The 20,777-nt window shown below is 51.6% G+C and overlaps 8 protein-coding genes and 2 non-coding genes across 10 annotated transcripts; 7 read left to right on the forward strand and 3 right to left on the reverse strand.

Moving 5' to 3' along the window:
• Window positions 1-910: 910 nt before the first annotated feature.
• On the reverse strand, window positions 911-1,280 carry BO87DRAFT_122960 (uncharacterized protein). The gene has a single exon (XM_025617978.1). It carries the CDS (start codon window positions 1,130-1,132, stop codon window positions 944-946), a length of 189 nt encoding a protein of 62 aa, XP_025477057.1. The 5' UTR covers window positions 1,133-1,280; the 3' UTR covers window positions 911-943.
• Window positions 1,039-3,084, reverse strand: BO87DRAFT_122956 (sugar porter family MFS transporter). Its single transcript, XM_025617977.1, has 2 exons — window positions 1,908-3,084; window positions 1,039-1,853 (listed from the first exon to the last, which is right to left on the reverse strand). The coding sequence occupies exons 1-2, from the start codon at window positions 2,880-2,882 to the stop codon at window positions 1,200-1,202; spliced, it is 1,629 nt and encodes a 542-aa protein (XP_025477058.1). The 5' UTR covers window positions 2,883-3,084; the 3' UTR covers window positions 1,039-1,199.
• A 4,205-nt stretch (window positions 3,085-7,289) lies between these two features.
• Window positions 7,290-8,777, forward strand: BO87DRAFT_122999 (glycoside hydrolase 5 family protein). Its single transcript, XM_025617979.1, has 3 exons — window positions 7,290-8,226; window positions 8,282-8,410; window positions 8,465-8,777. Exons 1-3 carry the CDS (start codon window positions 7,503-7,505, stop codon window positions 8,767-8,769), a joined length of 1,158 nt encoding a protein of 385 aa, XP_025477059.1. The 5' UTR covers window positions 7,290-7,502; the 3' UTR covers window positions 8,770-8,777.
• Window positions 8,778-8,947: 170 nt separating this feature from the next.
• BO87DRAFT_399387 (uncharacterized protein) lies at window positions 8,948-10,236 on the reverse strand (the record flags this gene model as incomplete). Its single annotated transcript, XM_025625437.1, has 3 exons — window positions 8,948-8,976; window positions 9,124-9,616; window positions 9,676-10,236. The coding sequence occupies 3 exons, from the start codon at window positions 10,234-10,236 to the stop codon at window positions 8,948-8,950; spliced, it is 1,083 nt and encodes a 360-aa protein (XP_025477060.1).
• Window positions 10,237-10,840: 604 nt separating this feature from the next.
• On the forward strand, window positions 10,841-12,527 carry BO87DRAFT_378911 (Zn(II)2Cys6 transcription factor domain-containing protein; the record flags this gene model as incomplete). Its single annotated transcript, XM_025623902.1, has 1 exon — window positions 10,841-12,527. The coding sequence occupies exon 1, from the start codon at window positions 10,863-10,865 to the stop codon at window positions 12,522-12,524; it is 1,662 nt and encodes a 553-aa protein (XP_025477061.1). The 5' UTR covers window positions 10,841-10,862.
• A 367-nt stretch (window positions 12,528-12,894) lies between these two features.
• BO87DRAFT_428586 (uncharacterized protein) lies at window positions 12,895-14,206 on the forward strand (the record flags this gene model as incomplete). The annotated part of the gene is made up of 2 exons (XM_025627461.1): window positions 12,895-13,637; window positions 13,690-14,206. 2 exons carry the CDS (start codon window positions 12,895-12,897, stop codon window positions 14,204-14,206), a joined length of 1,260 nt encoding a protein of 419 aa, XP_025477062.1.
• A 997-nt stretch (window positions 14,207-15,203) lies between these two features.
• BO87DRAFT_314592 (proline permease PrnB) lies at window positions 15,204-16,844 on the forward strand (the record flags this gene model as incomplete). Its single annotated transcript, XM_025619664.1, has 1 exon — window positions 15,204-16,844. The coding sequence occupies one exon, from the start codon at window positions 15,204-15,206 to the stop codon at window positions 16,842-16,844; it is 1,641 nt and encodes a 546-aa protein (XP_025477063.1).
• Window positions 16,845-17,776: 932 nt separating this feature from the next.
• BO87DRAFT_t191 lies at window positions 17,777-17,849 on the forward strand. Its single transcript has one exon. It is a non-coding gene; the product is annotated as a tRNA-Lys (tRNA).
• Window positions 17,850-17,871: 22 nt separating this feature from the next.
• Window positions 17,872-17,944, forward strand: BO87DRAFT_t192. Its single transcript has one exon. It is a non-coding gene; the product is annotated as a tRNA-Lys (tRNA).
• A 305-nt stretch (window positions 17,945-18,249) lies between these two features.
• Window positions 18,250-20,278, forward strand: BO87DRAFT_442226 (GMC family oxidoreductase; the record flags this gene model as incomplete). Its single annotated transcript, XM_025628035.1, has 1 exon — window positions 18,250-20,278. The coding sequence occupies exon 1, from the start codon at window positions 18,305-18,307 to the stop codon at window positions 20,276-20,278; it is 1,974 nt and encodes a 657-aa protein (XP_025477064.1). The 5' UTR covers window positions 18,250-18,304.
• Window positions 20,279-20,777: the final 499 nt, after the last annotated feature.

A 20,777-nucleotide genomic window follows, 5' to 3' on the forward strand; every position in this document is an offset into this window, starting at 1 on the left:
GGCAGCATGTAGAATAAGAGATCATTTCATCTCCCAGTGTCATTGTTGAAGGATGGTTCATAATCTGACCAGGCATGGAAGTCTCAAGTAGACTGGTGATATCATCCCATACAGAGCAGTCAGCAAACTCACGTACCATTATACAATGTCTTGCCATATGAGAATAACTTCTTGTATCCTCAAGAATAACCTCCCAGCAACGACAGATCAACCAGACCAGAATGGAAACATCATTTTGGCATAGCTTTCCAATCCCACCATATTATAAAAACCCCCCATTATAGTCAAAGAAGTATCGACCATGTCCCCAAACCCCCTGCCTCCAGGCCTGAGAAGCAACAAAGGTACATGACCTGGTACTTGAAGTCTTTCTTATATACCCACTCGTGACCTCACGTGCAGTTAACAATATAAAGCGACAGAAGCAATCAAGCGACGGAGACTCCCGATAAATCTTGCTTCTTCGCAGATTCCCGAAATATACTTTAATATACAGGGATAGGAACATGCCGGTTGGATGCGGTCACATGGTGGTCGGGAAGGTTCCATTAAATGTCAAAGTCAGCATGATGCCGATGCCGATGCCGATCGACGTTTCCAGATGTGTCGGTGTCATGGACAAGATTGGTGATGCTGATTGGTTGGGTGGGGGAGTGGCGAGGGTGGCGATGTGGTGTTCACGTGATGTTGAGGTTGGTGGTGCATGGTGGAAGATGAGGGAGGATGAGGGGAGCTTTTCGGAGGGTTCTGTGATTTTATATGGAGGAATTTGGATTATTTGGAATTTATTAATATTATTAGGATAAGATTGAATGATGGGGTTCCATCACTGTTGAATGGGGTGAATTCTATGGACGGCTATGAATGGAATATGTGAAGATATGGTTGACTGGACTGCAATGTCTATTGATGGACCTAGAAATATAACTATGAATACAATACTTTAAGTACTAACTCTCCACCTTGCCTCAGATGAAACAATATCAATCACTACAGAAGGAAAGAAGAAAAGCGAATAGAAAATCACTTGAATAAAATTTTGAAACCCAGTTGATGCATCAACTCTTGAAAAATTATCAGTACATGGTATAAAATAATAAGGTATCATGCGAATCATGCAACATGCAAACATGCAATAGTATCATGCAAGCCATATCCATCAACATATAGACAATCTCCCAAAACTCCTAAACTGACATTTACGCGTTCTCCGCGTGGTAAGAACGAGACTGCTTACGCTCCTCCTCGTACTGGAAGGAGTGCAGAGCGGGGATCTCAAAGTTGCTGCTCTTCCAAGGCTTGATCTTGTTGACGTACAGCCAGTCAAGCTCCTCGAGGGTACGGCCCTTACCCTCCATGACGAAGAAGTAGACGACAAAGGCACCGACAAACATGCAGCCCGCGAAGACGTATCCGTAGGCAAAGTCGATGGCGCTGGTGATGAAGGGAGTGAAGAAACCGATCAGGAAGTTCCAGGCCCAGTTGGCAGCAACGGCCAGAGCCATACCCTGGGCACGGTACTTGGAGGGGTACAGCTCGGCGGTGATGGTCCAGACCATGGGAGCCCAGGTCATGGCGTATCCGGCAATGAAGAAGCAAGCGAGCACAATCATACCCTTGCCGACGCCGGGGGTGTTCTCGGGCTCGGCGACGTCGAGCATGAAGTGACCGATCGAAGCGAAGATCATGAAGCAGACGAACATCCACAGGGCTCCGAAGATCAGGGACTTGCGACGACCGAAGTTCTCAACGGTGTACAGACCACCGAAGGTGCAAGCGAAGTTGACGGCACCCAGAATGCACTGAGTAACGAAGCTGTTGGACAGACCGGCACCCTTGAAGATGGTGGTACCCTATGAGATGTTAGTATGATGAACCATTGAGAGAATGTTTGTAGGAATACATACGTAGTAGAAGAAGTAGTTGGAACCAGTCAGCTGCTGGAGGGTCTGCAGGGCCATACCCAGGCAGATACGGTAGAACATGCGAGGCGCAGTGAGGAATTCGTACCACTTCTCGCTGCCGGTTTCGGCCTCGAGCTGGTTCTGAATCTCGTCGAGCTCCTGCAGGATGACCTGGTGGTTCTCAGGCACACCGTACAGCTTGGCCATGGTGGCACGGGCCTGGTCGACGCGGCCGTGGCGGAAGTCGAAACGAGGAGACTCGGGGAAGAAAGCCATACCACCACCGAGGACAATGGCGAACAGGAAGGTCAGACCGAGAGTGATACGCCATTGGGCAGTACCCTCAAGGGTGTTGGTACCCAGGTTGATGAGGTAGGCCAGGAAGATACCGAAGGTGACGAACAGCTGGTAGCAACTGACCATGGCACCACGGACGTGACGGGGGGCACTCTCACCCTGGTACATGGGGACGAGCAGGGAGCAGGCACCAACACCCAGACCAGTGGTCCAACGACCCATGACCATCTGGACCCAGTTGCCGGAGGGGGCAGAGATCTGGACTATCAAGCCGACCATGAGGATAACACACCAGAAAGTGATGGACCACTTGCGGCCGATCTTGTTGGCGATGGGGGCAGCGACGAGAGCACCGACCAGGGTACCAATGGACAGAAGACTGGTCAAGAGACCGGAGCGGACGTCACTCAGGTACCATTCGCCCTGAGCGTTCTGCATACCATAGCGGCGGAGATAGTCGGATTCCTGCTCGAAACCGGAGATCTGACCAGTGTCATAACCGAAGAGGAGACCACCCATGGAGACGAAGACGGCCATGACGAAGGCCCGTAGGGTCACGCGGGGGACAGGGGTGTCAACACCGCCAAGAGGCTTCTGGAAAGACTCTTGGCTGGAGTGCTGCTGGGGAGCGACCGCCGGGGAGATGTTCTCCCCGTGGTCAGCGGAGGTTTCGACACCCATGGTGGACACGTGGAGGATGTTTTGTTTGTTTATCAGTGGGGAAGGATGTCAAGTCAAAGACGACAAGATAAAGAAGAGGATATTAAATAAAGTAATAGGAGGAGACCCTAGGTTGGGATTTGTTGAAGATCACCGTAGGGTAAAAGTCAAGTTAAGTGATGATTGTCGGGGTTGAGATGGAAGATAGAAAAGTGCCCGAATCTGGGGAGATGCAAGCCCTTTTATGTCCTCCATCGTATGAGACGACAGAGAGAAAAATTTCACCAGGGAAAAGAGATCCACGGGGGAGGGGGGCGTCAGAGCCGACGTGTGGAGAGCCGACATCAGATGCAGCACCGCAGCGAGTGCCGCCGGGGGAGACCGACCAAGACGATTCATGAGCGAGAGGCCGTCAACCAGTGAGAATGGACGGCCGGCCGAAACCGATAGACCAGTCAGAACAGCCGAAATGCTGGGGAAGGGCCGGCCGTACCAGGGGGAGCAGGCATAACTTCGGGTTCCACGGCCCTTTCGGGGCAAGGAGGGTCGGGTGGCGGACGCTCGTTGGCTCAGCGCATCGGCACTGGCGTCTGGCGACAGAACTTTAGCCGGGAGAGATGAAAACGGATCAACATTATTGGGTCAGGATGGGGAACGGTTAGGAGGCGCATGTAAGAGAATAGCCATGGAACGGGGGGTGGAAGAAGGCAGAATGATATGGCGTCGTTTAGAAGCCTGTTTTGATAGATGATAGACTCATAGGTTTATAGATTGAGATGACTATACAACGTATTATACAATTGTCGGGATGATGAGACGGGATACCGTGTCGTTGCTTACAACTGTCTCAGCCAGGTTTTGCAGAGAAGCGAGCTGAAGGAGGGCAAGACTTGAAAGAGGAAGGGGAGGCGAGCAATACTACTAATTGAAAGGGATTCTTGCCCAACGTGGAGAAGCCGCTTACCTTCTCCAGTCACGAGGCTAGTGAGAAAGAGGCGACCCACTGTTTCGGGACTAGACCGGTGCCCTAAACCGTATCGGGTAGGCCTCCAGAGTTCGGCAGGGCAAATCGCCGCTTGTTGGCTCGGAAGCAGACGGACTGGAGGTGGAGGAAGTGTGGACTGGAGTGTGTGGGAGAGAGAGCCCAACGCAGGGATTTCCTGGAGGGCCGGAGATGCCAACCTGGAGATTCCCATATTCGTTGACCGGTGAGTCGATATCCCGGATTTTCTTATCCTTGCAGGGGGGAAAAGAGGGGAAAATGCGGAGGTTAGTAGACGTCAGTTCATTATCATGATCGAACTACGCTCAGATACATTTCTGCATATTCTGGGGAAACTGTAGATGGCCATTGCAATTCCAAAACAACTCTGTACCGATTCCAATCCTAAGCGATCCCGATTTCTGTCGGTCACCTGCCCGAAATTGTGCTGCGCCTACGAGGAAAATTCCAACCCTAAACGTCTGGGACTGATCACGGCCGACCGAGAGAATCGGCCCCGATTCACGGCATGACGAGGGACTACTCAGCCAACAAAACGAAAACCTGCACGCCCACAGCTGCCACACAATCCCGACCGAGCCGACTGCACACACACAAGAATTTCAGTGGCACTCGGCGACACCACTGGTTGGCTCTGGAACCATCCACCGGATCCAACGAAGCTTTGTGGCTGCCTTGGCTGCAACATCATCGTCAGCGAACTGCAGTCTTGCACCTTGGCATGACGACGCGGGCTGACTTGATGTGCTCAATTTACCACTAGGATATTGACCGATAATCTTACTATGCAAATCAAAATACACTACGCAGGGTGATCAGCGATAATATGCGTTGTTTTTCTCTGCTCACCCCCTTCATTTCGCGTGGGATGGTCCCTGAGCACTCCAGATTCCCCCCATGCGACCGGGGGACCTGACTAATAGACTTGCAGCCCGGAAAAGATGTCATCCAGAGGGCTAGGGTTGGTTACTACACGTGGTCGGCTAATGCAAGATGACGTATGTTATATGGGGGTAGTGTAATTTCCGGCGGCACCCCGGCTGACTAACTGACTAACAGAATCCCCGTGGAACCTGCCTGCTTTGGTTTCTTCGGTCTCTTGGAGAGTGCCCGGCCCAGCTTTCCTCCGCCTTTCTGGAACAGCAACAACCACAATGTCATCCTGGTTTGCAAGTTGTTGGTCCCCGGCAGCCCTCAGCGCCACTTCCGTAGTAGCGCGGAACCCGGTAGCGACGAGAGTCCAGATCCTGGTCGAAGATTCCAAGTAACAAGCTTCAAGTGTGCACTCGACCGAGATTTGGTCAGCCGACTACAGAGATATGACCGGTGATGGTGCCATATGCAGACAGCATGATGTTGCAACTTGTGGGAGGGAAACAGGGTATCTGGGGTGTTGTCCCTGCATCTGCCTCTCCGTGGGGTGCCGCTCCTTACTCCAGGCTGGGGAGATGTCACCAAACACATGGACAATGCAGAAGCACCCTGTCAACCACAAGAGCGTTAGGAATTGCTAATCATAAGCTTACCCCTGACAGAGACAGATCTACATCCAAACTCTATCTATCGACATCATCTATATCCTATAATCTATAGATAAATATCTTAACTAATGTAGTCATCTGTTGACACAACAATGGATGACTAACCTACCCCATATCACACTACGGCAGTCCACAGACACCCAACCCGCACCCCGCTCGGTACATCTGTTTCTCCCCACATGCCGCCTCCCACACTTCCTCTCCTCAGAAACATTTTTCCGACTGTTCCATCCACATCCGAACTCTGGAGGAATGTCTTCCGAGCATCGGCTCGTGACCTGCTGCACGGCAATTTACGCCGATATTAACCCAGTCAATTATGCTTAACGCCGTCTCGATAGCTTGGTTATTCCCAGCATCGGGCCGACCAACACTGCTCAACAAGGGCCAATCATGGAAGACTTGGATGGAAAACTCTGTCTGTGTCTCCTTTTCAGGGACTGTGCTTGGTTGTTCAGCCCTGCGCTCCGGATCATACTTTACCCTCTGTTGTTCGGCTTCATGCATTGCAGTCGGACGACTGCCTGTCTAGTACGATGAGGAGATGAGGGGGTGGGGTGAACTCCGAGCCACGCGATGAGGTTGGATTTTCCATTCGGCTTTAAGGTGTCAGCACTATTAGACTCGGTCTGGGGTGGTGGTTCTGTCGTAGCCTCGTAGGCTCTTGCAAAGGGCTACTCCGGCTGGGGAAGGGTAGAACCTGCTGCCATCATGCTTTTCCATCCTTCCATTGGTAGTCCCGGCAAATCTTCGGGTAACACTAGTACTTAGGATCTAACGATATTTTAACTTGTTGCCATTGAGGTCAATGGTATAAGGTTCAACATTTCAGCTGGTGCTGGTTAGGCGAATACATTGTAGACAAGTACTTGTGCATCAATACTGATCTGACTTAGTCTTGTCCTGATACGACCATTGCATAGCCTTGTATGATTCGATTGCAAATGAAAAAAACAATCAATACTATTCATAATTCAGTAAAAGTGTTCGAGACATCACCATCCTTATTAGTACCTAGCTCTTCCATGATGTAGATACACTGCTTTCAATGAGACGGGGGGATCATTTTACAAATGTAGATCGGGTATTACAGTCACCATGATTATAAATGAAAATGTATATTCGCAGCAGTATTACTACTAGATAAACGGAGGGCTATTACCAGCAACCGCAGGGACAATTTGCATACCAGGGGGCATGTATAGTACTAAGTAGGAAATATATATTTGGGACTGAAAGACGAAGTTGGATGACAAGCCCGCTATACACATCATTTAACCCGCCACACAAGTCCTCTGACTCGGCAGAAAGTATTAACGACACTGACAGGTGATTTGCAATGGAGATACTTTCAATCATACTTTGTTTTCCTTTTCCTTTGTTTGTGGATGGTTTCCAGTGGTTCCTGGGGTCACACGCACTGGAATCCCGCCGATCTTCCCGCTGCCACACACGTGGTTATCCAGAGTGCCCCACGCCGACCGGTGAGAGAAATAAGCCATTTATCGCAGAAACTATTCGTCTGTTTCGATATCTTAAAATAGCTTATTACACTGAACTCATATCTCCCACCTGTCCATCTTTTGTCTTCTCACTGACATCAATAACCCATAAGCAACCGCCACCCATCGCCGGTCGCACCCATCCGCACCCCATCAGGCCATCCACCATCCATCCACAACTGAAACCAACCCAGCAACAAATATAGAAAGCAACAGCAGAGTCTTCATCAAACTATCTTTACACAGATGTAACACATCATCCCCACCAGCGATCCCTGATGCAGAATCCCACCACTCAGATCACCTGAAACAACCGCAGAGGGTCTCGCCATACCGAATCGAGCACGGACAAAACACCTGCATCTGCAGATTGATTAACTGCCACGATGATCGTCACCGCTCCGTTCTCAACTTGGTATCCGGAGGTCCAAGACTGGAGACAGAACTCCTTCCCAGGCGTCCTACAGGTCACTGCTTATTGCAGAACGGAGGGTCGTCCGTGTAGCAGAAACCGACTGGCAGCGGGCAGAGTAGCTATAAAGCCAGCTTAACCGACACAACTACAGTATCATAAGCAGCCAAGCAAACGACCACAATGAAGCTCTCCAGCTCCCTCCTCACCCTGGCCAGCCTGGCGCTGGCCAACCTTTCCACGGCCCTGCCCAAAGCCTCTCCTGCACCAAGCAGCAGCAGCACCAGCGCCTCCACCTCCTTCGCCAGCACCTCGGGCCTCCAATTCACCATCGACGGCGAAACCGGCTACTTCGCCGGAACGAACAGCTACTGGATCGGTTTCCTAACCGACGACTCGGACGTCGACCTGGTGATGAGCCACCTAAAGTCATCCGGCCTCAAAATCCTCCGCGTATGGGGCTTCAACGACGTCACCACGCAGCCCTCCTCCGGCACAGTCTGGTACCAACTGCACCAGGACGGCAAATCAACCATCAACACTGGCGCCGACGGTCTCCAGCGCCTCGACTACGTCGTCTCGTCCGCCGAACAGCACGGCATCAAACTCATCATCAACTTCGTCAACTACTGGACCGACTACGGCGGTATGTCCGCGTATGTGAGCGCATATGGCGGATCCGACGAGACGGATTTCTATACCAGTGATACGATGCAATCTGCGTATCAGACGTATATTAAGACGGTCGTGGAGCGGTATAGTAACTCATCGGCAGTGTTTGCGTGGGAGTTGGCGAATGAGCCGAGATGTCCGAGTTGTGATACTACCGTGTTGTATGATTGGATTGAGAAGACGAGTAAGTTTATTAAGGGGTTGGATGCCGATCATATGGTTTGTATTGGTGATGGTGAGTGCCCCCAAACCTTCGAGACTAAGATATGATGGGTGCTAATGAGAAGTAGAGGGCTTCGGCCTCAACACCGACTCGGACGGCAGCTACCCGTACCAATTCGCCGAGGGTCTCAACTTCACCATGAACCTCGGTATCGATACTATTGACTTTGCTACCCTCCACTTGTATCCTGATAGCTGTACGTACTCCCCACCTCTCTTTACTTCCCCGATAAACTAACAAAAGATTGAAGGGGGCACCTCCGACGACTGGGGCAACGGATGGATCAGCGCACACGGCGCGGCGTGCAAAGCGGCCGGCAAGCCCTGCCTTCTGGAGGAATACGGCGTCACCTCGAACCACTGCAGTGTGGAGAGCCCGTGGCAGAAGACAGCCCTCAACACGACGGGCGTCAGCGCCGATCTCTTCTGGCAGTATGGTGATGATTTGAGCACGGGCGAGTCGCCAGATGATGGGAATACCATCTACTATGGGACGAGCGATTATGAGTGTTTGGTCACGGATCATGTGGCTGCTATTATAGCGCGTAGGGGATAGGGAGAAGTGGATATATCTAGTTGATACATATGAGGGGTGTTGTACATAAGAATGCGCCTGAGGGAGGGTGTGAAGGGTGATAACTGAACGTCGAGTTAGGATAGGGTACAATTCGAGAGGCAAATCATCGCTTCGATTACCTTAGTCATGATCGGGTAGTATACCGGGACTTGCTTTGTTACTGGGTATATTGATAAAACAAGCCATCTATACATCTAACAAATCAAGAATAAAAAAAAAGAAAGGGCAAAAACAACCATCTTATCCATTCCCATCGTAACCCAGCACCACCACCCCCAATACCCATCTAATCCCTCTCACACCTCCCCCCAATCCTCGTAAGCTCCACCTCACTTTCATGCTCACTCCCACCCCCCTCCCCCTTATCCTCCCCCTTAACCATCAAAAACGGCTCCGCATCACCAACCCTCTCCGCCGTCAACCCCATATTCCCGGGCCTCCTCATCCCGGCCTCCAACTGTCTCTGATACGACACTCTCCTCAACCTCGCCGACTCAGCCGGAGTAAGATGGAGATACAGCTCAGCCGCAAAGACATGAATAGCGACCGCGAGCCACGCTGCAGCACTGAAACTGATGTCCAGGCCTGCGGCAGCCTGGTCCACATTCCCTGTTCCATTGGAGCTGAAAGCATTGACGAGGACATGGTGGTTCGGATTACTCCCCGTGCAGGAGGGATGGAGAGATTGTACGACGGATAGGTTCCCATTCAGCATGAATGAGATCTCAGAGCAGGAGTAGGAGACGAAGTATTGGTTGGGGGCGAGGGCTACCAGGACTTTGTTGGTGGTTATGCCGATGATGCGCATGGTTATGATGAAGCCGCCCTGTTGGGTATTAGTATTTTGGGAAAAAGGAGGGGATGGGGGATGGGGAGGGGACATACGCAAACCCAAGCGCGGATCATCCACGCGCGGTGCTGCTCGATCTGCAGTCTCTTGATATTATAATAAGCGATGCAGATACAGCTAAGGAAGATAATGAGTGCCACGCCCAGGGCGATTTGTATGCTCACGCCACCGCCGAAGCTATGCTCCGCTATCATTAGCACGCTGGCCATGCCGGTGAAAGAGCCGATGATGACCAGGTAGCCGTTGATGCGGTGGAAGAGGATGACTTTGTGGCGGATGACGGGGACGAATTGGAGGAAGGCGAGGAGACAGGCTGGGAGGATGGCGCCGAGGTGGAGGAGGATGCCGACGCGGCCGCGGGTATCATGGTAGTAGAAGCATTCGCCGGGCAGGGCATCGGCTTTGTTTTGGTCTGCTGGGCAGAAGATGCCGTCGAAGTTGAGGTACATGAGTCGGGCGAGGGAGAAGCCGAGTAGTGCGCCGGCGGATATCATCCATAGGATGAAGTTGTAGCCTTTGGCGAAGCCGATCGGGTTGTAGATCTTGCGGGCGGTGGCTACGAAGTTGTTGGCTGGGGGGCGGGTGGGTTTGACCATTTTGATGGATTGATAGCTGTGCTCGAGGAGGGATAGGATAAGTCGAGGTTCTGAGGGTGGAGTTCTGCAATGTGATTAAGTCGAAGCATGTTGGTGGTTACTGAGAAGGTGACTTTATACATCTTTCGTGCTCGAGCACACTTTTAACAGCCCCGGGCTCTTGTTCCTGCGGGCGATGCATCGTTTCAGAAGACATCAACATTTCCCAGATGGGTTAGGGTTTTGCGATGATATGACCTTAATCAGCAACGTAGAGATAGACTAGAACCCACAGAGGCTCAGCTATTAATAGTCTTGGCAGATCGAACCCTGTAGATTTGGTTATCTGGAAAGCTGAAACCCCAGACTCAAGCATGGTTAAAGTTATAGCAGTGCCACACTATACCCAACTCGGTATCTTTTTTGCGACAGCACATGGCCAAGACCCTATCCCGTCCAACAGATCTCAGCCGCAGTTGCAGCCTCCGCACAGCTAGCCTGATTCTGTATTGTGTTTAGGCACTGAGTGGGGGCCGGAGTTCAGCCTTGTCATGATGGACCCCTATTTAATCCATTTACTCATGAACGATTAGAGTTGTTCCTTCTGTCGCAATACCATCGCCATTTTGGGCACCCCCACTCTCAATATGGTCAATTACGGCCCCTCTGGAGGATGCGTTACATGCAAATCACGACGGGTCAAATGTGATGAGGCGAAGCCTGAATGTCATTCGTGTCAGCGCCTCAACCTTCGCTGCGGGGGCTACAAGTCGAAGCCTGTCAAGATAAGGTTCAAAGACCAAACCTCGAAAGTGTGCAATGACATTGCTTTGAGGCATGCGGCCCAGAATCAGCAACTGGTTCCTTGCTTGCGATCGCTATCCGACCCCGACCCTACCGTACCATTCTTCATTCGGCATTACGCCATCATGGGTCGCGACATGAAATCTTCCCGTGGGTTTTTCGAGATGTTAGTCCCAGTATACGCTTTTGAGAAGCAGAACTCGGCGCTCTCACTCGCCGTGACTGCCACGGCTTCGGTAATCATGTCGCGTTGGCGACACGAGAGTAGCTCCCGAGCATCACGGGAGACGTATGCCCAGGCCATCAGGTGTCTTCGAAAGACCATCGAGGATCGCAATGAGTGGACAAATCCAGCAACCATTCTAGCAGTATTGGCCCTGCAATTCTATGAAAATTTCGCTGTCATATACGGGACTAAATCAGCCACAAGGGTCCACCACGACGCAGCCGTCTCCCTGCTCCCATTTACCGATCAGAATTGTCCCGATGGGTCACTCATGGCCCACATTCGGCGATATATCCTGCATATTGAGATCTCCTCGGCGATACGTCAGAAACGGCTGCTGCAGAGCACGGCCCATTCTCGTATTGGGTGCATAGAACCGAAACTTGCACCAGGTAATTTTGGGCCCGCCCTGGATGCAATCGGCGCGTTTGTTGCCGAGTTACATGCAAGTTATTGGCAGCATGCTGCACATAACGGCTTTGTGTCTTCTGCAGAGATTCCCAGAAATTGGATAGCCGAGGCAAAACGCATTGACGAACAACTTCTGGCTTGGGCACAAAAGGTCCCGCAACAATTGCAGCCGGTGAGACTCACGGATGGAAGTGCCCTTGACCCATCGATACCAACCTACAATTCCAACTGCGACGTTTATATTTCATGCCAGATTGGAACACTATGGAATGAATGGCGCGCTCAACGTCTCTTGCTCGTCAAGATCATTCTCAGCTCGCTTAGTACGAACCCGCCAGGGCGTCTTGCGTATTCAGATGCTGGAACCTCAACGGGAGATGAAGACTTCGCCAAATATAAGTACATTCTCCAGAAGCTTATCGACTCGGTCTGCTACAGTGTGCCCTTCTACCTTGGAAACCAAGGCGGATGGCTGAGTATCCCCGACTTGACCGACCCATCAATTCGGCTTCCTAGCTATCGCTTACTAGAAAACGCCAACCAGCAAAAGTCCGCGCAAAAGTCGGAAGACGAGCACAGAAGCCATATCATTGCCCAAGGGCCGTGGCATATCATGAGTATGCTGAGTCGTGTGGTGGTCTTCTTCATAGAGGACTATGGTCAGGGAATGGTGTCTTTTCTCCAACCTGGACAGCTTCAGTGGATCCGCGAGCAGTTCCTGCGTGTCACGCAGCTACTCCGTATTCCGTTAAAGGAGGCGAGTGATGCTGATGGGAGATTTTATCCTTTGGACAGGTCTGTACATGCGGATTTAGATGGGAAGATAAATGATCTTGCGAGGCGGGTCAGAAAGGGCGCGTTTATATGATGAGCCTTTGGAACGTGTTCCTCCATATCCGTGCTTTTCAGTGTTATTGAGTGCATTTTTGCGTAATGAACTGAATTACGGTTTATGATTATATTAATACTACGTTTATGATACCTATGTCGATTTTCCGCAATATTCTACAATTGTAGCATATCTCCTAAAGTAAGCAGCAACCTGAGGCCGCAATGGACAGCCTCGCCGCCAAGCCCGAATCTGCCCTGCAACACAGCCTCGTCTTACTCTCTGACTCTTCACAACAGCAGATCTTTAGGCTGCACACTAATATCGCTGGATTGATTCATCTATCTTCATTCTTTTGCAGAACCAGAGCAGCACATAACCCCAAAGTCACTGACAATACTCCCCCAAAATGGGCCGACCGAAAGATCTTCCCCCATCCTACGAAGAGACGGTGGCTAGTGATCCCAATCTCCCCGCCGCCTCCCGGCCAGCACCACCACCTCCACCACCTGCAACCACCTTCTCCTTTCCTCATCTCCCCGATGCCCCCATTCCTGAAAGTCAACCCTACCACAGCGTCCACTCGGGCAACCGCGACTCTTCTACTATCACCCTCGCCCCATCCCTCAGCGAAGATGCCTCGTCCCTGCACGCCCTCATCACCCAGCAAGCCGAGTTCCCGCCGCGACCGTACCTGACCGTGCGCGGTTCCCACACCGAGACCCGCCACGACCACCATCGCAAGGAGGATCGCAAGGAGACGATCGTGGACTTTTCCTTCAAGGTTGATCTTTACGGATACATAATACGCCACGAGCATGGAACCCAGCAGTATGGCGATGACGACGACCTAGGACTGGACCTGGACCCGACCCAGGATGGATGGCATGTGCTGAGTGTCGTGCGGGATAACGATACACGAAAGACCTACCGTGGGGGAAGATTCAAGTCAGAGACGTGGTCGGGCCGAAGGAAAGGGCCCCTGGGACAGCGAATCCGACAGCGAGTGGGAGAGCGACTGCGCTCACGATTCGTGCAACTGGAGGAAGGACTCGATCACGAGGCGACCGGGTTGGTGCGACAGGATGAGGGAGGCCCTAGCTTGATGGGCTGGTGTGAGCGATACTGCGATGATCCGTCTTCTGTCAAATCGTACGCTTCCCCAGGTAGTGTCCATTTGCGTACAGCATGCTGACTTGTGCAGGTTCAAATTCTCCCGCAGCCTCGTCGGCTTCGATGGTTCTGTTCTCATTTCCTCGTTGACATCCCATCTGCGCAGTCTGCACTACAGAGGTGATATCAGCATCACAGTTGACATGGCGAATCGCGACTTAATAGTATACAACCCCCACTGGGTGAACAAGCTACGCAACAATGCCTGGGTGTACTATCTCTGTATCATCCTACAAGTGTGGATCCTCGCGTGGCCGATCATATTTTTGCTCGAGCGTCGCTACGATATCGTTCGATCAGTTTGGTATTTCTCGCGAGTCGAGGATGGCGAAACGCGATATGCGCGGCACCGGGATGAGGCTGCCATAGCGGATGAGCTGGCTCCGGCGGTGACGCAGGCGGCGTTGGAGCGGAATCAGGAGGGGAGGATCTTGACGGCACCTGAGATGCAGCTGCTTGATTCATTGGGGAGAGAGAGACGGGAGCGTGGCGTGGTCGTGATGCAGTGGGATCGATTCCTGGGATGGGGTGGTGATAATTACTCCTAGTTGCCGGGCGATAGCCGGTTGAGTGCTATCTAGGAGATACCGTGCTTGGCCAATAAGCCATGGCTAGGCTAGCATGTATGTTGCACCCGTCTTTGGTGTAGAGGTGTTGTTATCAGTGACTTGTCTATTACTAGTCAATGGCCGGCATGTGAGCAGACATAGGCCAGAAGCTGGCAAAGATTGGCTCAGTATACTTCTTATCATATGAAACACATACCAAACTAAGCGAGACTGATCCGGCTCAACGCCTGCATGGCGCATATGTACAACACCGGGTAGCTCCCCGAATAGAATGACAGTTTCTCGACCACCACCGAGCAGCCGGACCGGTGGCCGGACCGGTAGAAGGCGTTGGGAGAGCTTAAAAAGAGGGTTCAGGGGTATCAAGATCCTGGGCGAGGCTAGGATTTCGGCGATACGAGAGGAAGCGATAGCCAGCTGGACTGGGATAGGGCAGGACGAGACACGCTAGACAGAACCGAGGCACGGGACGCCACAGCAACCAGTCAGGGGAAGAGCTGCCACGAGGCTGTCCCTCACCAGGAATCCTGCATAATCCCTTCCGGTGGCCGGTTTGAGGAGCGCATTGGCAAAGGAAGCAAGGTGAAAGAGTGGCTGATAAGCGTGTCTTGAGCCCGATGCACTATCACGCGAGCACCAATCACGCCCAGCAACTTAATTTCCCCCGCATCTTCTTATCTTGTCCCGTCTATTCCCTATTCATCTCGATGTCCCCGACCGTCATGAATCCAATGTATTTCACTGGTTAATGCCACTGACCGTCCCGGTTGCGGGGATTGTCCTACTGTAAGCGATGTCATGCCAAGGGTACGAGTGGTACGAGGACAGCGTTATGCTTTTCTGTTACTTATAACCAGGGCACGTCGCACGACGTTGCTCTTCCGTCACCTTGAGATGCCCACCCCTTCATCCTCACCTCGTCTCCCTTCTCCTTCGCAGTGTCTCGTACACCATGGCCCCATCAGAGAAACCAGAAATGGCATCCACATCACATCCGGACCCCGAGTCCGGCATCGCAGCCGGTGATCTGAAATCAAGTGCTTTGCATGAGATGATCGCGCGCGACCTTCTCGATGAACGATACAAGGTCACTCAGCGTGGCCTCAAAAACCGCCATGTCCAGCTCATGGCCCTGGGAGGCACAATCGGTACCGGTCTCTTCGTGGGATCCGGTCAGGCTCTACATATCGGTGGTCCTCTTTCCCTCTTGCTCGGTTATATCTTCATTTCGGTCCTCGTCTTCGCCCTCGTCACGGGAATCGCGGAAATCGGCGCCTACATGCCCGTTCACGGTGGAACAATGAGCTATCACGGGTTTCGCTACGTCTCGCGCAGTATGGGGTTTGCAATGGGATACTTGTATTGGTATTCGCTGGGAATATTGGTGCCGTATGAGATTGTCGCAGCCTCCATGGTCATCGATTACTGGCATCCGAACGTCAATCTGGCCGTGTGGATCACCATCATGCTGGTTGTTATCGTCCTTCTCAACTGTCTGCCGGTGGGCGTATATGGCGAAACCGAGTTCTGGTTCTCCGGCATTAAAATCATCACTCTGGTCGGATTGCTGCTCTTGTCCTTCATACTCTTCTGGGGCGGTGGTCCCAACCGCCAACGCCTCGGGTTTCATTACTGGAAAGACCCCGGAGTCATGAACACCTACCTTGTCTCCGGTGATGCCGGTCGCTTCGTCGGCCTTCTGCAGTGCATCGTCAAATCGGCCATCGCATTCATCTTCGCGCCCGAATTAGTCGTCATCAGTGGCGGCGAAATGGAATCCCCTCGTCGCAACGTCCCCAAAGCCGCCCGTCGATACATCTACCGACTAGTCATCTTCTACGTCCTCGCAGCCCTCGCCATCGGAGTCATCTGCTCCTCCAACGCCAAACAACTAACCGCCGGCTCCGGCACCGACGCCTCCTCCTCCCCCTTCGTCGTGGCGATCTCCAACGCCGGCATCCCCGTCCTCCCCAGCATCGTCAACGCCGCAATTCTCACCTCCGCCTGGTCCGCCGGCAACTCCTTCCTGTACATGTCCTCGCGCTCACTCTACTCCCTCGCCGTCTCCGGCAACGCCCCCAGCATCTTCAAAGCCTGCAACCGCTGGGGCGTGCCGTACTTCGCCGTGGCTATTTCCTCCCTCTTCTCCCTGCTCGCCTACATGGCCGTCGGCAGCGGCAGCTACACCGTCTTCAACTGGCTCATCAACTTCACCAACACCTCCGGCTTCATCTCCTGGTTCTGCTGCAGTGTCGTGTACTTCCGCTTCAACAAAGCCGTTAAAGTGCAGGGCGTCGAGAAACCCTATTCATCGCGCATGCAGCCATGGGGTATGTACGTCGGTCTGGCGGGCTCGACCTTCCTCGCTTTGATCAATGGATTCACCTGCTTCTTTCCGTCCGAGTGGTCCGCGAGTAACTTCTTCACCGCGTATATCGGTATCCCTGCGTTCGTGGTGTTATATGCTGTTCATCGGATCGTGTACTGGAGTGATCCGTGGGCGTGGAGGAGTGAGGAGGTTGATTTGCATACCGGGTTGAGGGAGATTATGGAGGCGGAGAAGCCGGAAAGAGTTAGGGATACGTGGTGGAAGAAGTTGGCGGTTTTGGTGGAGTAGACGGAATGCCTCCTGGATGGTGGGGCTGGGGGTTTGCTAGGTTAATAGTTATTTAGCTAAATATCACCTCTCATGTTGAATTCATATTCGTTCAAACTTCCCTCGATTGAACATCGTCTTTCATCCGTTGAAGTGGTATCATGGGTAGGAGGGCCAATGAAATAGTAGGGTATATATATTCCGGTAATGAGGGTTGCATTTACTACTGGAAAAGTGTTTGACTTTGTTTACTTGCTAACAAAGGTAGAGCGGTCAACGGCGTATGAACTGGCCTTGGAGAAACAAGCTGAAACAAGCTAGAAACTCCGATCAATGGTTGGTACATACGGACCTATTTGATAGTAGAATTGAATCTAGACTTCGATGTATATCGTGGTTGTTTGTGGTGTGTTTCGGCCGAAGAAAAATAGAGTTGGGAGTCGGGGTCATTGGTATGTCAGATATGAAGCCACGAAAGTATCATCACTCCGATCGGTTGTGTTTACACTCTCAAGGGTTAATCATACTCTCTAGGTGGGATGTGATAGATATGTCTAGAACAAACAGTATCATGATGCTCAGCGTCAGCCATTGCATGGCAGAGTGAAACCCCCCCAGCAAGTGGAACAAGCGGGTTGCGATCCAGGCCCGGCTCGACATCCACCACCAAAGGCAATATTGCTGGCTACTGTGAACAGTTTGGGAATCTAGCTCTTGAGAATAGATTAGTAGTGACGAAATAGAAAACATTAGGTGATGGATGACTTCCGATCCGAATTGGCAGTATTCTATACACACCTGCAGCCATTTTCTACCCGTCCATGTTCCATTTCATTTTCTATGCATATGCCCACTATCATGACTCTCCGAGTCCTATAAACTAGTAGAAAAACCTGTTGCAACTGTAGGAAATGTTCATAGAGCAGTTTTATGAATCAGCTTCCACCGAACTAGCCCGGCTAGCTCAATCGGTAGAGCGTGAGACTCTTAATCTCAAGGCTGCGGGTTCGAGCCCCGCGTTGGGCTGTTCAACTTCCTCTTTCCCTTTGCCCGGCTAGCTCAATCGGTAGAGCGTGAGACTCTTAATCTCAAGGCTGCGGGTTCGAGCCCCGCGTTGGGCTTTCTTTTTTGCTTCTTTTCTCCTGGCTACCGAAAACTAGTTATATATCGGCCGGCAAGCCTCAAGACAACTTGCTTCTTTTTCTTTTAATTGAACTTCTTGGCCTTTTAGTATCAACAAGCTTTTCTGTACTTGACGCCACCAACATGTGGCGTAGGGCCTGGCCATCAGCTATGAACATGCCACCCCTGGACTTCAGACTATGGATAAGCCATGGAAGTAGTAAAGATAAAGGTCTGGAACGGTCTGACTTTATGTGGCTAGACATTGGAACATATATCGTCTACCTTAATCCATCCTAAACCAGTTCCTTAGCCAGCCTAATGCAAGATCACCCCCGTGGGCTGCCTTGACCACCAACATGCAGCTGCTCTTCTTTGCTCCAGCTTTACTTCTCTCCAATGTACTGGCAGAGCACTTCCAAACTCCTCTGCAGCCAACTGAATCACTGTCCTTCACTCCCAAAGACCACCTCCATGATGACCCCAACCGCAACATCAACACCAACACCATCCCCCACGGCATCACGGACGACCCCCGCATAATCCACAACCAAACCTTCGACTACATAATCGCCGGCGGGGGACTCACCGGCCTAACCCTCGCCGCGAAACTAGTCTCGGAAAAGAAATACACCGTGCTAGTAATCGAAAGCGGGTTCTACGCCTGGGAATACGGACCCAAGATCGACGATCTCAATACCTACGGCCAAGTATTCGGCAGCAGCGTTGACCACGCCTATGAGACTAGTCCGCAGCTTGTCGGGAACGACGGGGAAACCGGTTTAGATAAGGATATCAGACTCGTTCGGTCAGGCAATGGGCTCGGAGGGTCAACACTAATTAATGGCGGATCGTGGACGAGACCGCACAAGTCACAGCTTGATTCGTGGGAAAGTGTTTTTGGGAATACGGGGTGGAGTTGGGATGCGCTGAAGGGGAAGATGGATGAAATTGAGGTGCCGAGGGATCCAAAGACGGATAATATTACTAAGGGGTCGTTGCATAGCTTTGATGCTGAGTGTCATAATAAGGAGCCGGATAAGGGGAGGGTTAAGGTTGGGGCGAGGGATCGGGGGTATGGGTGGTCGCCGTTGATAGGGGCGTTGATGAGCACGGTGAAGAAAACGTATGGTGGGGTGGTGAATCAGAAGGATCTGTGTTGTGGGGATCCTACTGGGGTGTCGATGTTTTTGAATACGCTCACTAATGAGCAGGTAAGGACAGATGCTGCGAGGTCGTGGTTGAAGCCGATTTTGGATGATCAGGAGTTGAGGGAGTATATTACTGTTTTGACGGGGGAGCTGGTTGGGAAGGTCCATTTGGATAATGGTGCGGCGTTGAGGACAGGGGCAAAGTGGCAGGCGAAGGGTGTGGAGTTCGGGGTGCATAAGAAGCCCGAGTGGAAGTGGGATGCTTGGGCTAGGAATGAAGTCCTTCTGGCTGCTGGATCTACGATCTCTCCTCTTATCCTGCAGTGGTCGGGGATTGGCCCCAAAGCCTGGCTTGATGCGGCAGGAATCAAACAGAAGTTGGACCTTCCAGTGGGATATAACCTGCAAGATCAAACAACTACTTCTGTAGTTACCAAGCCGAAACCAGCAGGGAACGGCCAAGGCCAAGCTGCTTACTTTGCAACCTTTGCAGAGATCTTCGGCGACGAAGCTGAACAGATGAAAAAGATCCTGAATGACGACAAAGCATTGGACAAATGGGCCGAACACGCAGTCAAAGGCCACGGATTCCCCGACAAGGCCAACCTCCTAAAACAGTACAAGAACTACCGAGACTGGCTCCTAACCGACAAAGTATCCTACGCCGAGCTATTCCTCGACACCGATAACAGCACCCACTTCGACCTGTGGAACCTCATCCCATTCACCCGGGGGTACGTCAAGATCCTAGATAATGACCCCTACCTCCGCAGCTTCGAATACAACCCACGCTACTTCGAAAACATCCTAGACTTGTACGGCCAAGCTGCTGCTACGCGGCTGGCACGGCAATTGACAAATACGCATGACATGAAACAGTATGTGGACAAGGAGCAGGTTCCGGGGAGGTATGTGCCACAGGGGGCGAATCTGAGTCAATGGGCCGATTATGTGAAGCAGAACTATCGTGCTAATTATCATGGGGTGGGTACGTGCTCTATGATGAAGAGAGAGCTTGGTGGCGTTGTTGATTCGGAGGCTAAGGTGTATGATGTGAAGGGGTTGAGAGTGTTGGATGGTTCGATTCCGCCGACGCAGCTGTCGTCGCATGTTATGACGGTGTTTTATGCCATGGCTGTGAAGATCGCGGAGTCGGTTATTGAGGATGCTGGGAAGACCTAGGGAGGACTGGTCGGAGATGTTTGAAACTTGAAATGGTTAGGTTTATCAACTGTATTCAGTACAAAAATGGCGATGAGTGCAACATCGATTTCCAAGATAGAGATTCTGTGTAGGACAAAAATAGGCTTCATAATATGTTAACATAAGCATTCATGGTGTTAGTCGATAAGAAGTAAGACGAGGAGATCAAAAGTCTATTAGAAAATAGAAAAGCATCAGAAAAAATCAATTCCTCACTCCCGCGATCTTCCATATCGCTCCCCCTTGGGCTACCCATAAACTGGCAAGTTCCATCAACCAAGCTATGTGACGACGGGATTTGGAGGAATTATCCAGGGTTATCCCGTCCTGATCAGGGATTACACCTTACCTTAGCTGCACCTCCCAAAGTACATAAGCAGTACCATAAGTCCTGTGCTTCTACCAGTCTGTAGGCTTCAACCTCGAGTATAGTAGGTAATCAAAGCTACATGAAGTATATAAGTTAGCGAACACCTAA

Source organism: Aspergillus neoniger (genome assembly GCF_003184625.1).
Source record: "Aspergillus neoniger CBS 115656 unplaced genomic scaffold BO87scaffold_28, whole genome shotgun sequence".
Lineage (NCBI taxonomy): Eukaryota > Fungi > Ascomycota > Eurotiomycetes > Eurotiales > Aspergillaceae > Aspergillus > Aspergillus neoniger.